Here is a 17,530-nt window from a genome sequence, read left to right as displayed (position 1 = left end):
CAAATGTTAGAAACGCGGTCCCAGCGTGCGCCGGCGGAGCGCCAAGCGGCCTTCTCCTGGCTGTGGCGAGGGACTGCATTTCAGCCAGTGATGCATCAGCCTTTTCAATTGAGGCTGTCATCGTCGGTGTTACGGCTGACGAGGGTGCGGGCAGCCTTGCAGCTGACTTCGCTGCCGCGTCAGCTCTGGCGTTGCCCTGGGAAACAGGGTCACGTAGGTTAGTGTGAGCAGAACATTTACATACTGCTATTTGGGAGGGCAAAAGTATGGCCTGTAAGAGGTCAGCAATAAGCACATGATTTAACACCGGCTTCCCGTCTGACTTGAGGAAGTTCCTGCATTTCCACAGTGCCCCCAAAGTCATGAACGACACCAAACGCATAACGGGAGTCTATGTAGATTGTGACAGACTTGCCCTCTGCAAATTTACACGCTTCAGTTAGTGCAACCAGCTCTGCCCCTTGTGCTGAGAGGTGACATGGAAGGGAGTCAGAACAGATGACCTCTGAGTCGGAGACAACTGCGTAACCAACTCTGTTGGCGCCTTTGTCGTCCCGGAACGCTGAACCATCTGCGTAGAAAACAAAATCAGCATTAGCAAGGGGTTCGTCAGTCAGGTCAGGTCAGGGGGAGCAAATTGTGTCTAGCTCTGCTATGCAGTCGTGTGGCTCTCCGTCGGTGGGGAGAGACATGAGAGATGCTGTGTTAAATGTGTTGCATCTCTTCACAGTCACATTCGGCATTTCGAGCAAACAGGTGTGATAACGCAGGTACCGTGCGGCAGAGAGATGTGACAACAACCAACAACTGCAGCTGGGTCAATGAACATCACATCATATCATTGCCCTCATCATCATCTCCAGGATGAAAGGTAACGTATTTATACAATGTTTCAATTCATAACTGACCTGAGAGAAACAACTTCATTCTGACTGTTAAAGTCTTTTGAATTTTTCCCCAGTCATTTAATCGAAACAAGCAACTTCACATGCTAAGACACTCCACCACTATCACACTAATCTGGCAGCTTAATGCCGCCTTCTAATTCCTTCCAGGAGTTTCTACTTTAGCAAAGATCAACGAGTTCTCCAGACTCCCACTGACCTGATAGTGAAACCAAACCAAGAGGTCCAGCTGACCTTGACACATATCATCCCAGGCTATGACACCATTCTGTGGTACCTGCACTCGCTCTGCGCATATATGTATTATGACTCTCCTACAGTGGAACCTGGAACCCCAGAAAATGAATCCAGAAGCAGATGTGTTCCTTACTTATGATAATTTACATTAAAACGCAACATTGGAAAAGATAAAGAATTTACTTTCATTTTGTCTCTGAATATTATGATTTAAAAACGTCATAATTAGAAAATCAAAAACTTGCACAACCATTTGGAGGACTGACATTTCACCAACAGGGGGAGGCAGAGAACAGGAAAGACAGCTTTTCACCGCTGCTGCCCACTGCTTCCTCAGGGGATGATGGGTCAAATGCAGAGGACAATTCACATCCTTAGGGATGTGACAATCACTGGTTGTTAAACTTTAACTTACTTCTCATCTCTTTTTTATTAAGTGAGCTCAAACACCGTCTCAACTTAAAACAGCAGCAAAAAATATTTTCCTTGTTTTTTTTCTCTCTCTTTGCGTCAGCAATCTTGGGGCTGTAATGGAAAATAAGTATTCTTGGCATCCCGTGTAATCTGTTATGTCTCACTGTATAACCGTCTCGAGACATTCTCCTCGTCGCCCGCCAGGGTGACGTCACTGTATGTCTTCTGGAGACATTCTCCTCGTGGCCCGCCAGGGTGAGGCCACTGTATGTCTCCTCGAGACATTCTCCTCGTCGCCCGCCAGGGTGATGTATTTGTTGTTTTGTCTCCTCTCATCCTCCCCTCCTCTTTCCTTATCTCATCCTCTCCCGGTCCACTGTATAAGAGACCTTCTTCCTCCTTCCCTCTTTGCACTTGCACTGGCATTCATTCGAGCTGTTGCACTTGTTGCATCTGTTCTTGTACTTTGCTTGTGCCTCGGATATCCAATCTTTTATTTTCTGTTCTTTAAATTACTTATTCACTCAGCATTTCTGCCCCAGTAGCTTTGCTCTTTTCCACAACAATTTGGCGTCACGAACAGGATAGCTGGAGACCCGTCAGTGAAACTCTGGGACGTCGAGGGCCGCGCACCAGGAACGGAGAAATCTCCTCGTTCCACCTCTACCTCGAACCAAGCATTCAGAGACGAGAGGATCGGCGTTTAAGAGTGGATCTGATCGGCTTCAAGTCTATCTAACGAACCTTGAGAGAAAGTGCTGATCCAGAGATCGGGTGAGAAGTAATTGTTCTTTTTCCAGACATAACATGACCAAGGTTTTTTTTTCCCCTTTGTCATCCACGAACGGTCCCCGTGCAGGACGGAATGCATGTGTAGTTTTCTGTATGGGTAGGCAGTGATTGTGAATCACTGCAGTGCCAGTACAGAGTGTGCGTTGGCCGGGCCTGTCCTGCTCACCAGATATCCAAGAAGGTTGGTGAGGGCTGAGCGGGCAAAACCTTTGGTGATAAGGCACCGAAGAGGTCAATTTTTCTCTACCTTTTTGCGCCTGAGTCGAAAAAGGGGGCACAGGGACGCCTGTGCAGCTACAAGTAATAAGTCTAGACAGGGATGGGGAAGAACCAGAGCAAAGTGGCTGCTGCAGTTCCCCAGGGGGGACGAATTGTGGACGACATGAGGAAAAATACAGTCCAGATTGTCTTGATATGTTGGATGTGTGGGTTGAAAAGTATGATTTCCCAGCGGGGGGATCACTGAGTATGGAGGAATTGAGAAACCTCCGGGATAAACTGAATATAGCCGAGGGAAAGGTTACAAAAAAGAAAAACCCAAACAGGTGGGCAATTCAGATCATCAAAGATCATGAAAGGTGTTTTTCATTTTGGAAAACTGAAGCAGAAGTCAGGGACAGGAAACAAGTAAAAAAAACAAAAACAAACGTGTGAACAGCGCTGGGCGCTGGAGCACAGGGGTGACAGAGATAACGGCAGAGGGTGCACAGACTCACACACACTCCCCAGAGGAGGGAGAAAAGGAGCCGCTCACACACGAGCATTCAAATGCACCAAATCGTCTGTATCCTTCTCTTACAGGCCCGAGGGACCCTCTGCTGGACATGCCTGTCTTCCCTCCTCCCGCCTGCCCTCATCCAACGCTACCATCGTACAACCCTGCACACTCCAGCACCGACGCCGCAGCGTCGCCACGTTCATCAGGACTGCCGTCAACCAAACGGCCAGCCTCATCACTGCTTTCAGACAAGGGCTGCTTCCCCAGATCGCCAAAGCAGTGAACAGAAGCTGCGTGGGGATTGAAGATGCCCGTCTGAGAGAGGTCCGACGTCATGCAGTGCACGCTGAGAGGCTTCTGCAGGAGGCCTCCCTCACCATGATGAAGCACCTCAGTGACACGGCGAGACGGCCCAACAGGAACAACGACAACCGACGAAGGGCGACTAGCGGGGACAGAGGCGAAAAAGAGGGCATGCCACATCTGCGGCCGAATGGGTCACTGGACCAGAGAATGCCCTGACAAAGGAAGACACCGCAGGCAGAACCATGCCCACCGCAGCCAGGAGAGTGATCGCGAGGGCCGGAAAAGAGGACCCAACCCAGAGCAGCTGAGGAGAAGGAGGTGAGGTGGGGGACACGGCATGGATCCGGCGAGATGGACCCCCGGCCTACAGCGTTTTCGCAGGGAAGTGATGCACACACACACATGCCACACGCTTCTTGCAATGAAGAAATGCTTGCTGTCCCCTCTAACTTCCCTTCCCCTGCAGACACGTACACTGATTCATATTCTGATGGTGATTATTCCGAAACGTATACTGATTTACATGTTGATGCTGATTTTCGTTCTGACAATGATTTGGGTTCGACTGATTGCTCTCAGCCTGATGGTGAGACATGCATTGACACTGACACAGAGTTCGAGGTTGATTTACGTGACCAAATTTTGAGCACCATTGACAGGTTAGAGCGTCGTCACGCGCCGCCTCCTCCCACATACACGTTGTATGAAGAAGCTGCTTTTGAGAAACTGCCGCGGGCAACTTTTAGAATTATGGGTAAAAATATCACATTCCTAGCCGATAGCGGAGCAACACTGTCGCTCATTCGTGCAGAGGAACTTCCTCAGTGGGGAAAGAAAGGAAAAAAAAAAAAGTGGGAGATATGTTTATTCTGTCGGGGCAGCTGGAACGAAGAAGAGAGAGCCTCTCACCACTCCACTTACTTGTATTGACTATGGCGACGAGACATGCACATCGCAAAAACAAATTAAACACAGCTTCGTATTGTCAGAAGTGTGTCCGATGAATTTATTGGGAAGAGATTTGCTTCTAGCTCTGGGCATGAATCTCATCTCCACCCCCGACGGGTTGATTGTTGCCAGGTCGTTATCTACCTCGACCTTGGCTCAAATTCCTAAGCCTCTCTTGCATGTCTACCAGTGGTTGCTTCCCCTCGAGGCCTCAGAAGAATTGATAGTGGCGGCTAACGATAAGGTGCCGGGTGATGCTCACTTCATGAAAGCTCCCAATTTGCACTGCACAGCCAGTGTGACGAATGAAAGAAACTGGAAACTTTTTTGTTTTTCAAGCGTGAATGATGACCTTTTGTTTCTACGTTGTTTTGGGGCCCCCAACGATGAGTTGCCTCTGTTTCACTCACACCGGAGCAGAGTGCATTTCTTTCTGTCCGTGGGTCCACCCCACACATTTCACTTTCCAAGGGTCCAGGCAATGAGTGGAAGGACCTAGGTCCGTTTTTGACAGAATGCCTGTTGACCAAAGACTGGCACCGAAAGGAGGGGGGACATTTTTACTCCCCCTCCCTGAATGTGCATAAGGCAAATTTTCGACTGGAAGCACGGGCTCTTCGCTGTCTGCACCTGACAGAGACACGCGACAGCGAGCGCCACAACACGAGTTTTGCATGTTTCGCTGACACATCGCAGCTGCCCAAGGAACTGAGTGAGGTTCCCTCCTCACTGTGGGCTGCTCACAAATACGATGTGGGACTGATCAAAGGTGCCGAACCGGTGAAGATCACACCCAAAAGTGATATTCGGCCCAATCAGCCGCAATATCCCCTGAAACCAGAAGCTGTTGAAGGGATCACTCCTGTTTTTGATTCTCTTCCCGACTCGCCAGTGCGCACGCCCATGTTCCCTGTCAAAAAGGCAAAGAGTTCCTCCTCAACGTGATGACTGGAGGTTTGTTCAAGATTTGAGAGCAGTTAACGCTGCTGTCCACGCCAGGGTACCGAACGTGCCCAACCCACACACGATTTTATCACAAATTCCGTCTGATGCAACGTGGTTCACAGTTGTTGACCTGTCCAATGTTTTTTTTTAAGGTTCTGCGCTGCTGCAGTACGTGGATGATTTATTGATCGCAGCCCCAACAGAGGAACAATGCCGCGCTGATTCAGTCAGCCTGCGCAAACACCTCACAGCCGAGGGCCATAAAGCGAGCCTACAGAAAATGCAGTACTGCCAGAATACTGTAACATTTTTGGGCCATGTGTTATCAGGCCAAGGTCGTACGCTCTCCCACAAGCGTATCGGAGCTATCTCATCTTTTCCCAAGCAGCGCACAAAGAAACAGCTGATGTCCTTTTTGGGCCTTTGTGGGTATTGTCGAAATTTTGTTCCAGATTTTTCTAATCTTGAGAAGCCAATGAGGGAGCTCATTCACAAACCAGGCATGACTATGTCATCCCAGCTCGCCTGGTCCGAAGCGGCTGAACACGCGTTTACAGCCATGAAAAAGGCCCTGCAGTCGCCACCCACTTTAGGCGTCCCCGACCCCACGAAACCGTTCGTTCAGGCTGTTGATGAGAGAGAAGGATGCATGACTTCTGTTCTTTTGCAGAAACACGGCACTGACTTCAGACCTGTTGGTTATTTTTCAGCGAAGCTCGATCCGGTTGCAGCGGGCCTGCCGAAGTGTCTGTGCGCCACAGCTGCCGCTGAAAAAGCCCTGTCAGCATCCCGTGACATCGTGGGATATGCGCAGCTCACGTTGTTGGTACCGCACGCCGTGTCCCTGATTTTTGTTAAGCGTTTTATTTTTATTCCACAATCCCCAATTTGAGGAATCAATGTCACTGTGGTGGGAGAGGGCCCAAGGGGTGTTGGCATGTGGGGGGGTGGGGGGGAGGGGGGAGGGGTTGTGGCAGCAGCAGCAGCAGCAGAATGCTTAGCTACGAAACAAATAAAAGAAAATATTAATAAAAAAAAATAAATAAAATAAAGCAAGCACAAAGTCGGGGTCTTTTTTCTGGCATTTATCTACCTGATCCATCTTTCCTGATGTACTTCTTCACACTCACAGTATGCCAAGTACCCTCTCTTGTCTATTATTTCATCACAAAAGAGCCACATTTCTTCTTTGTTCTGAAATACAAATTTGAAAGGCTCCAGGATCAACTCCGTGTCCGTTTCATTCAGCTCAAAAGAGTCATTGAACAGTTTTGCCATTTCCTTTGCAGCCTCCTCTTTTGGCGCGCCATCCATGCTCAAAAAACATACAATTTTATTCTCTGTCTCAGCACAGATTTTTTTCCCCATGAAAATCATAACGCTTGTTCTTTACTTTCCTTTTTTGTGTGCGCCTAGATGCAGACGAGATGGTTATCGGGGACGGAGGCTTCGTCTTCGCCCTGGAGAAGAGAGGTTAGACAGAGGCAGGAACTTGTCCCTGATGCATACAAGGTGTTTCTTTTGCACTTACACGTGCACGCACCATCTGATGAAGTTGGTTGTGTGTCCTTGTCTCCTGGCTCACAGGGAGTGCAGATCAAGAAGCAGCTGGGTGTGTTCGTCATCAAGGACGTGGACGTCCTCATCGCAGAGGTACATTGTTGGCTGCCTGGGGCGTCACCAAGGGCCACGCTGCCCCCAGTACTTTGAGCACGTGGAGGAGGCTGAGTGGGCATCAACTGCCACTTCAACCCGGACACCTGCGTGAAGACTGTGAAGATGATGAAGGAAGGCGTGGAGAAGGCCGGCCTGAAGGCTCACTACATGTGCCAGCCGCTGGCCTATCACACCCCAAACTGCGGCTGCCAGGGTTTCATCGACCTGCCAGAGTTCCCCTTCAGTGAGTGTGCGCGTGTGGCAGGATGACCCTCGTGCTTTTGTTGACATGAATGACTGCGTTTGTGTGGACCTTCTCCTCCTTCCGATCATATTGGCCTGCACACGCCAAACAAAATTGGGTGTTTGCATTGGTTTCTGATTGCTGTGTCCTATTTGGGGAAGCACACAGTCGTTTTTTAAAAGACTGATGTGGCTTATTGTAGCTTCAGCATGCTGACGAGCTCGTTGACCTTAGTTTTTGACCATACTTTTGTCTATTGCATCATTAGGCAGGACCAGGAAATTGAGTGCGCTCGTGTAAAAGCCGCCTTGTCTCCCGTAGGTCTTGAGCCCAGGATCCTGATCCGATGGGACATGCACAAATACGCCCGTGACGCTTACGACGCTGGCATCCGCTACATCGGCGGCTGCTGCGGGTTCGAGCCCTACCACATCCGCGCCCTGTCCGAGGAGGTGAAGGAGGAGAGGGGCATCCTGCCTGCTGGCTCCGAGAAGCACGGCATTTGGGGTTCTGGCCTGGAGATGCACACCAAGCCTTGGGTCAGAGCCAGGTAGAGACACCTCGCCTTCATCCACTTTCGTGGAACACGCATTCAAGTTTATCTCCGTTTGTGGTTTTAAATGAAGCCGACTTGCGTCTGCAGGGCTCGCCGCGATTACTGGGAGAAGCTGAAGCCCGCCTCTGGCCGTCCCCTCTGCCCCTCCGTGTCCAAACCTGATGGCTGGTTTCAATCATGAGACCTTTCTGTGAAGTTGGATTCATTATTTTTTTTCCTCATGAGCTGTCAGTCGTTTTTTTTTTTGTAGGGGTCCCATAACCTTCATTGAGCTTCAGTTGCACATTCTTAAAGGATGGGGCGCCACCAGGTGGTTCAAAAAATACTGCAGAAAAAAAATAAATTAAAAAAATATATTTTAAAACTTACTTTCATTTTTGAATTATCTAGAAAATTATTACCAGAGGCATCAATAAAATATTTGTATCATCTCTTGGCAGCTTTTAATTTATGCTGGATTAAATATTATAAATGTTTAGACTTCAATCTGACCCCCAAAGAACATCAACACAACCTCATGATGTTAAAAATAGTAAAAAGTTTTCTTTACATGTTTTTAAAATATACACAAAAGAAATCTAATATATACAACATATACACAAACAGGGATCTGAGGACAATACATGGTGCAGAGGAGAGCTGCGTCAGCTGAAGAACTGGAGATTCTGAAACACAAAGAAACAAAACATGCAAACATGAGTGATGTGTGCTAGCAAGCTGGTAGCCTGCACTGTCGGATGGATGGTGATTCTAATTCTTGAGAACAGCATTTCTTTTCAATTGTAAACATGTGAGACCAATATTTGCACAAAATGAAATTGTATTTTATTTCATCTTTTTCTTAAAAAAGATCCTCCATCTCTTTCTCGTACTAATCATTTCTCTGGAAGAATCATAAACGTGCTCCTGTCATCAGGTTTTCATGAGGCCTACCTAGCACTGTGATGGAGGCGTCCATCTGCCGCTCCTTTTACTTCGACCCTACACGAAACCAGAAAAGGTCTGAGATCAGTTGGCAGAAGCATGTCTTGTGCACTCTGATGGTGCTTTGCTTCCACAGTTGTGGTGTAGTGTTGCACTGTGACTCTGTGTGGTGTACATACGTGGCCGACCAGCCTGGGTGCTGCTGGGAGTGGAGCTCTTTCTCCACTCTACTCTACTTTGGCCTTTTCATAGTATCCATCCTGCTCCTCCTTTGACAGCGACCTCCTCTGAGGGCACACAGCAACACCATGTCAGCAGGTCCACTCTTGGTGCATTAAGTTGTATAATAGCTATGAATGAATCAACACATCTCAAACCTGTTAACAGTTCACTCACCATCTTGCCCAGAACGGCATTTAGAGCAGCGCTGTCCCTGATTTTCAGGTCTTCCATGACCGTGATGCGCTGCTCTTTTCGGAAGATCGTGAATGCGTTCATGGGCTTCTTGATGTAAGGGAGGTCGGTCGTACGGTTTTGTTTTCTGCGGCACAACATAAAAAAGAAGAATTAAAAGAATTTGAAAACAACAATGGTAAACAAAACTAAATCCAGAAAAAAGCTGAATCCTCTTAAGTATTTGACAGCACACCTGGTGCTGGATGGATTGACACCAGTGATTGTGGTTAATCGTCGTGAGAATTAAGTACATTTGGAGCAAATCTTAGTTCTTACTTTGGGTTCATCATGCACTTTGAGGAGCAGGACCAGCAGCACCATACATGTTGGGAAACATCCCATAAACTGGCTCTCCATTTCTACACAGACGCAATACACAGATGTTTTAGTGCGTGAAACTAGCGTCAGAAGCTCACTGGTTGTGTTTTCAGTGCATTATTGAGACTTACAGATATCCAACATGATACAGTCGGTGCTCCTGGAGTGGAGGGAGAGCAAAGGTCAGCACACTGAGCCATTGAAGACACTCTGATGGTGCTTTGCTTCCACAGTTGTGGTGTAGTGTTGCACTGTGACTCTGTGTGGTGTACATACGTAATTGAACGTGGCCGACCAGCCTGGGTGCTGCTGGGAGTGGAGCTCTTTCTCCACTTTGGCCTTTTCATAGTATCCATCCTGCTCCTCCTTTGACAGCGACCTCCTCTGAGGGCACACAGCAACACCATGTCAGCAGGTCCACTCTTGGGGCATTAAGTTGTATAATAGCTATGAATGAATCAACACATCTCCAACATGGAAACAGTTCACTCACCATCTTGCCCAGAACTGCATTTACAGCAGCGCTGTCCCTGATTTTCAGGTCCTCCATGACCTTTTTGCGCTGCACTTTTCGGAAGATCATGAACGCGTTCATGGGCTTCTTGATGTAAGGGAGGTCGGTCGTGCGGTTTATTTTCCTGTGGCAAAACATAAAGAATTAAAAGTGTAGGTGCCTAAATGTACATTTTATTTCAGCATGTAAATAATTTTACGAATAATTTGCTTTAGAGAACCATTTCGTGATTTATCTTTAATTGTATTTAATTATTTGCTGGAAAGGAAGTATTTTATTTTGAAAGGCCACCCGCAGCTATTTCAGGTCGAGAGAAAAAAATGGCGAGTGAGTGAGTGAAAGAGGGTCAAGCCGGAGTGGTTGGAAGCCCAACAATTCTTTTGACCTCATATTGTCTTTGTTGCCTCAAATCCAAACTCAAGAAGGAAAATAAACGAGATAAATGGAACCCACGTCTCATCAATTTATGAATGATGTAATGGTGCTGGTATGACGGACGGGCATTGAAGACACCTGAGCGTCAAAGGTAAAGAGCGGCTGTGGAACTACAATTCAATCAAAAGAATTCGGCTGTGGAAAATGGAATAGTGGACTGGCTTGGCTCGAAAAGGAACTCTGGATGGACAAATGATGGTTTGTTAAAAAGAAGACGTCAATCTGTAAGTTCGATCATTTATTTACTACCCGAAAGTGCCAGCTGCATCCGGCTCCGGAGTTAATGAATGAATGAATGGAATGTACCCCGGCACGACAGCGGAATGTCGGTGCGTAGCGAAAACGAAAGTTAAATGGTAAACATTCTGCTCGCGTTACAACCCGTAACTAGTATTGTGGACGTCGACCCAGGATGGAAGACGGCGAAAGCGGAAAAAGGACAGTAAAAATGACTGAGAAAGCAGTAGCAGAGCAGATAACAAAACTAAAAAAACGCTCGCAGGTACAAGTTGTCCCGGCTAACAAGTCTGGAAAATGAAATCAAAACGTTAATGGAAGATGACGCAAATGTTGACATTGTGATGAATATAGTCCGTGTTGACTTCAGCGGATCGCAAAAGGAATTTACGCAGACAAATGACGAACTGGGTCGTTTGTTGACAGAACAGGAACGTAAAGATGATCAAGATACTTGGTTCGAGCCTAAGATTAAACAGCAGAATGAGTTCTTCTGGAAATGTGAGGAATGGATGAAAGAAGTTGCTCAACGAACAGAACAAGCTACAAAGCCAGCTCAACAAATGACGCCAGCGGACGGTGATTCCGCAGTTGCATCAGTTACGTCGAAAAAATCTTTACGATCGCAAACTGGGTCAACGCACTCCGTCATGCTGAAGATTGAGATGGAGCACGCAGCATTGCAAGCGAAGGCTGCAGGCTTAAGGGTGAAGTTGGATCTGTAACAAGAAGAAGCAGAATGGTTTGCACGCAAGCAATACAAGGAGGCTCAGCAGCAAGCTGAAGAAAGGTGCAGAGAGGCTCAATTACAAGCTGAGGAAATGCGGTTCCAGGCTGAACAAAAGGGTAGAAAAGAAAGATTAGCAATGGAGACAGCTCTGGCCGAGTCCGATGCAAAAATGAGAGTTTTGCAAAAATACGAGTTGGTGGAAGATAAGACCCAACCAGAAATGATATTTTCTAAAACTGAACAACCCGACAAATCTAAATGGGTCCCAATCCCTGTACCACCGCCACAAGCTTCACGGTCCCCTCCCCAAGCGAAACCCCGTCTCAATACGCAACCATATGCATCGCCAGCAGCACCCCTGGCAGCGTCACAAGCAACGCCACAAGCAGAGCAAGCGCCTCACAAGGAGAACTCAAGGATAGATTAGAACTTTATAGTCTGAGCAAGGCAATCTCTCAACAAGCCAATGTTACCGAATACCTTATTAAAAATCACAAAGCATCGCTACTTCCTGAGCTCACAATTCCAACTTTCACCGGTGACCCTCTAGAATACAACACCTTCATAAGATCAATTGAACATGGAATTGAAGAGGTTTTTTGGTGACGACTTCAAAATAGCGGAAGCCTATATGAGCATTGCTCTAGAGTGGCAAACAATCAGGCCAGAAGATGGCGCTGCACTCCAGTCTTTTGCACTGTTCCTCATTAGCTGCTCCAATACAATGACAGACATAAGCTCCATTGACGAATTAGATCTTGCAGCAAACATAAGAGCACTTGCTAATAAGCTGCCATACAAACTTAAAGAAGCCTGGAGAAGATATGCATGCGATCTACAAGATAAAATAGATAGAAGAGCAAAGTTTAACGATTTCGATAACGCTGCAGGCCCAAAGGAACTACATCAACAGAGATCTAAATACCGCAAGGAAAGGACATCTAAGCCACAGAAAGTGTTTACAATGGAAGTCATTCGTCCAAAGGTCAAAGTCCAACAAGCGGCAGCAAAAACAATAACGATGGATGCAAAGAGTCAGCCCTGTGGCTATTGCAACGGAGAGCATCACAGTGTGTCTGAGTGTAGAAAACTCAAGAGAAAACCACTCAGTGAAAAAATAGACTTTTTAAGAGGAAAGGGACTTTGTTTTGCTTGTCTGAAACATGGCCACATGAGCAACAACTGTACAGACAAAGCGCAGTGTCAAGAATGTTCTCGTCAACACCCAACACTTCTGCATAACGAGACAAAGTTTATGTTTAGGAACTCCCAAGAAGAAGGAATAAAGGATAGCACGGAACAAGAGGTGTCAACCGCCCTCCTGCAAATTGAGGCCTTCGGCGCCACTGGGGTTGGCAAAGAAGAATGTGCACTAGCAATCATCCCAGTGCGTGTCAAGGCACAAAAGGGGACCAAGGAGATATTGACATATGCATTTTTGGATCCAGGTAGTTCAGCTACTTTCGCTGCAGAGTCGCTGATGGCACAATTAAACATGAGAGGACAGAAGACCAGGATCCTGCTGTGAACAATCGGTTCAGAAGCCGTTATAAATACAAGCTGTATGAGAGGACTGGAAGTCAGCAGCCTGGATGGAAAACATTTCATTGAACTCCCAGAAGTGTTCTCTCAGAAAACCATCCCCATCTCGAAGGACAGCATCCCCCAGCAAGAGGACGTTGATGGTTGGACTCACTTGAAGGAGGTGAGGCTTACCTCTGTAAAAGCTCAAATCGGCCTGCTTATAGGTGCAAATGTTCCAAAGGCAATGGAGCCACTCCAAGTTATTAACAGTAAGGGTGGAGGACCCTATGCCGTCAGAACAATTTTAGGCTGGACAGTTAACGGACCACTCAGAGGCGGGAATGACTCAAGCCAAATGGACAAGCAAACAGCAGTCACATCCTTTAGGATCGCTGTTGCCAGGCTGGACAAGCGTTTGCAACAGCAGTTTAAAGTGGACTTTCCAGATGCAGGACAGGATGAAGACATTGAGATGTCTAAAGATGATTACCAGTTTATGAATATGGTGTCACAATCCTCAAAACTCGTGGATGGCCATAACAGTGTCTGCCTGCCAGTAATAAGCAAGGAACTGTGCCTGCCCAATAATAAGGCAGTTGCCAAGGAGCGTGCAATGAACTTGAAGAAAAGATTCATCAAATATGAAAAATTCCACGCGAAATATGTGACCTTCATCGACAGCCTACTCGAGAACGGCTACGCCGTGAGGCTCACTGCCCCCAATCAGGAAAGAGAAAAAGGAAGAAGATGGTATCTGCCCCACCACGGGGTGAGGCATCCAGTCAAACGAAAACTGCGTGTTGTCTTTGACTGTGCCGCAAGCTTCCAAGGGACATCATTGAATCAGCAACTTCTGCAGGGACCGGACCTGACAAGCTCCCTATTGGGGGTCCTGATAAGGTTCAGGCAAGAGTCCGTGGCAGTCATGGCTGATATAGAGGCGATGTTCCACCAGGTCAGAGTCAACAATGAAGATACTGACCTGTTTAGATTCCTCTGGTGGCCTGACAGCGACTACAAACAGGAACTTGTTGAGTACAAGATGCTGGTTCACCTCTTCGGCGCTACATCTTCTCCAAGCATCGCCACATTCGCACTGCAGAAGTGTGCCATAGACCACGAAGAAGAGTTTGGCCATGAAACTGCTGAGACAGTTAGGAAAAACTTTTACGTGGACGATTGTCTGAAGTCAGTCAAAAACGAAGGTACAGCAACTGCCCTTCGTACTAACCTGATAAACATGTTGGCGAAGGGAGGATTTCACCTCACCAAATGGTCAAGTAATAGCAAGAAGGTGTTAAACTCAATCCCAAAGGAAGAAAGAGCTCAAGGGTTGCAGGACTTGGACTTAGACAGTGACAACCTGCCAACAGAGAGAGCATTGGGGATCCAGTGGTGCGCTGAAACAGACCAATTCAGGTTCAACACTAACCTGAGATACCGCCCACACACTAGAAGAGGTCCGCTCTCCCTTGTCAGTTCCATCTTTGATCCACTAGGATTTCTTGCTCCAGTGGTGCTGCCCGCAAAAATACTTTTACAAGATCTCTGCAGGCAAAAGTACGACTGGGACAAAGAGCTGCCAGATAGCATCATCGGAGTTTGGGAGAAATGGAAGGCAGATCTACAAGTGCTCACAAATTTTGGTGTGGACAGATGCTTCAAGAAATGAAGTTGAAATCTCCAACTGTGCCCAGAATGGAGTTGACTGCAGCCACGGTTGCAGTGAAGATGGACAGGTTTCTGAAGAAACAGCTTGAGTTGGAACAACAAGATTCCGTTTTTTGGACAGACAGCACAGCCATGCTGAAATACTTGAACAGCAAAGGCACAAGATTTAAGACCTTTGTTGCCAATAGAATTACTGCCATCCTGACACACTCTCAGACGACGCAATGGAGATACGTGAAGACTTCCTTGAACCCTGCTGATGTAGTCTCGAGGGGACAATCAGCCGAGGCGTTCTTAAAGGAGAACCGCTGGCTGTCAGGACCGGATTTCTTACAACACCCTCCGGACCAGTGGCCCAGGAATCCGGATCCTGGAATGCTAGACATCAATGATCACGACAGTTAATGACCCACTTTTTATCCTGGACGAAGCTAAAACGCGCCGTGGCCTGGTTTCTGAAGCTCAAGCATTTGCTGAGGGAGTTGATGGACAAGAAAAAGAAACCAGAAGGAGAAAGAAGAGCAAGCCCTCTCAGAAAACGTCTCAAGGGAGCCAGCCTCACCTTCGATGATCTGGTTGTGGCGGAGAAGGAAATTGTGAAATATTATCAGAAACAAAGTTTTAAAGAGGAACTGGCAGCACTGCAAAAAATTACAGGGACTGACCGGACAACAATTCATGGCGGAGTTACCCGCATGCAGAGTTCTGCCTGATGAACCCCCTTTTATGAGAGTTGGTGTCGACTACTTTGGCCCGTTCCTAGTGAAAAGAGGAAGAGGAGAGGTAAAGAGATATGGCGTCATCTTTATTTGTCTCGCGATACGGGCTGTGCATCTGGAAGTAGCATCTTCTCTTGACACGGATGCATGCCTAAATGCAATCAGAAGGTTCATCAACAGAAGAGGGCAAGTAAGAGAAATGTACTCAGATAATGGAACCAACTTCAGGTCGGCAAATACAGAGTTAAAAAAGGCACGGAAGGAATGGAACACAAACAAGATCGACAAAACTTTGCAGCAGAAAGGTATCCAATGGAACTTCACCCCACCAGCGGGCTCCCATCACGGTGGGAGCTGGGAAAGGATGATCCGTTCTGTGTGCAAGGTTCTGAACACCACACTGAAAGAACAAGTTTTGAATGAGGAGGGACTTCACACCATGTTGTGTGAAGCTGAAGCCATCATAAACAGCAGGCCCATCACAAAGGCATCACCAGATCTCCACGACCTGGAAGCTCTGACACCTAACCACCTGTTGTTACTCAAAGTCAAGCCTGAGCTACCGCCAGGGTTATTCAGCAAGGAGGATCAATACACCAAATGCAGGTGGCGGCAAGTTTAGTACATTGCGGACGTTTTTTGGAAATGCTGGTGTAAGGAGTATCTTACACAACTCGAGAAGCGACAGAGATGGACCACGCCCAGAAGAAACTTCTGCAAAGGAGACGTGGTACTGATCGTAAACGACACTTCCCCCAGAAATTCGTGGCCATTAGGAAGGATCATCGAAACCTTTCCTGACAAGAGTGGTTTCGTCCGTCAAGTAAAAGTCAATGTCAATGTCTTCATGATGGCTGACAGATTTTATTAAGGTGGACTTTAATAAAAGACTTTATTAATAAGGTGGAGCTTGTGAGCCTAGGGTGTGAATCACACGGGTGCGTTCAGGAACGACCTGATGACTGGTTTGATTCTATTTTTATGGATGAGTGATATTCTGGCCAGGACTGAGGGAGGGATAGAGAAAGAAAAAGAGAGAAGAAAGGGGATGGAAGTGAGGGGTTGTGAGAGCAACTGGCAACAATGTACAGGTATTGTGTAAAAAAAACAACAGATATTAGTTTGCATAGTTAATGATCCAAAAATGAACTCGTTCAAATGGTAAACAGAGAACTCATACAGAAAAAAGAATAAAATAAATGCACATACAAAATAAATAAGTAAATACAATAATACAACCATATATAAGTAATACACTAAACTGTGTGTGTCACGCCGTGGTGAGGTTTTGTCTCGTCTTGGGGTTTTGTCTCGTCATTTCCTGTTTTATTTTGACAACTTCCTCTCATTTCAGATCACAACCTCTCCTCATGTCGATGGATGGGGACCCCCAGGCCAAGAGAGCACCAGAACCATGCCCTGAACCAGAACCCAGCCCCTTCACCCACTGGACAAGACAAGGCAGGACAGAGAGGCTGGTCACATGGAGCAGCCTCTGAAAGACTGCTTTGACTCCACAGACTGGGACGCATTGCAGGGCTCTCACAACATGGACCAGATGGTTGACTGCACTACGGACTTTAGAAACTTCTGTATGGACGCTGCTTTGCCAACAACAAGCCCTGGAGAACCAGCAACATCAAGAACCTTCTGAACCAGGAGAAGGGTTTCAAAGATGGTGAGCGACAGGAGCTCCAGCGGGTCCAGAGGGAACTCAGAGTCCAAGTCAAGGAGCAGCACAGAAGGAAAAATTAAGAAAGGATGCAGAACAACAATATGAGGGAGGTGTGGGAGAGGATGAAGACCATCACTGGCTGCAGCTCAAAGAGAGGTGGCCACTGTTAGAAAGCTCCCAGACATGTGTTTTGTGCTCACCACTTGGGGGCGGTGTTGTACCTGTTGTAGTTTGAGTTTATATGGTAAGGCCAGGGCGCATGAGTTGATGTTGCTGGCTGCATTTGTACCAGTGTTGTATAAAGTTTGCATTTATTCTTATTACTCTGGTTCCTTCTTTATTGTTGAAAACCACATACAATAAGTAGACACACACACACACAAACGCCTGTATCTGTGATCGCCTACTTGTGCCTGATGTCGAGGAGGATGATTGATTCATATTTAAATCAGTTTTACTAAGAGACGGAAACGGGACATTGAATGTGTATATGGGTCCTGCATGCAAGTCTTACTTTTGCCACTAGAGGGACTCTGAGGGGTGGTCGAAAGGGGATGTAAGGCAGTTCCCACATTCACCCCTAGATGGCGTCAGGATGAGGTGAAC

The 17,530-nt window shown here is 47.1% G+C and overlaps 2 protein-coding genes across 2 annotated transcripts; one reads left to right on the top strand and one right to left on the bottom strand.

Moving 5' to 3' along the window:
• Positions 1 to 6,692: 6,692 nt before the first annotated feature.
• On the top strand, positions 6,693 to 7,965 carry LOC142904863 (betaine--homocysteine S-methyltransferase 1-like). The gene is made up of 4 exons (XM_076051220.1): positions 6,693 to 6,738; positions 6,995 to 7,165; positions 7,487 to 7,715; positions 7,809 to 7,965. The coding sequence occupies exons 1-4, from the start codon at positions 6,693 to 6,695 to the stop codon at positions 7,900 to 7,902; spliced, it is 540 nt and encodes a 179-aa protein (XP_075907335.1). The 3' UTR covers positions 7,903 to 7,965.
• A 149-nt stretch (positions 7,966 to 8,114) lies between these two features.
• On the bottom strand, positions 8,115 to 10,357 carry LOC142904849 (transcription factor 7-like). Its single transcript, XM_076051210.1, has 4 exons — positions 9,913 to 10,357; positions 9,696 to 9,803; positions 9,551 to 9,579; positions 8,115 to 9,460 (listed from the first exon to the last, which is right to left on the bottom strand). Exons 1-4 carry the CDS (start codon positions 10,069 to 10,071, stop codon positions 9,388 to 9,390), a joined length of 369 nt encoding a protein of 122 aa, XP_075907325.1. The 5' UTR covers positions 10,072 to 10,357; the 3' UTR covers positions 8,115 to 9,387.
• Positions 10,358 to 17,530: the final 7,173 nt, after the last annotated feature.

This window comes from Nelusetta ayraudi, unplaced genomic scaffold (assembly GCF_046127955.1).
Source record: "Nelusetta ayraudi isolate G7.1 ecotype Tasmania unplaced genomic scaffold, CSIRO-AGI_Nayr_v1 ptg000133l, whole genome shotgun sequence".
Taxonomy (NCBI): domain Eukaryota; kingdom Metazoa; phylum Chordata; class Actinopteri; order Tetraodontiformes; family Monacanthidae; genus Nelusetta; species Nelusetta ayraudi.
This window is presented reverse-complemented; position numbering and strand designations above follow the sequence as displayed.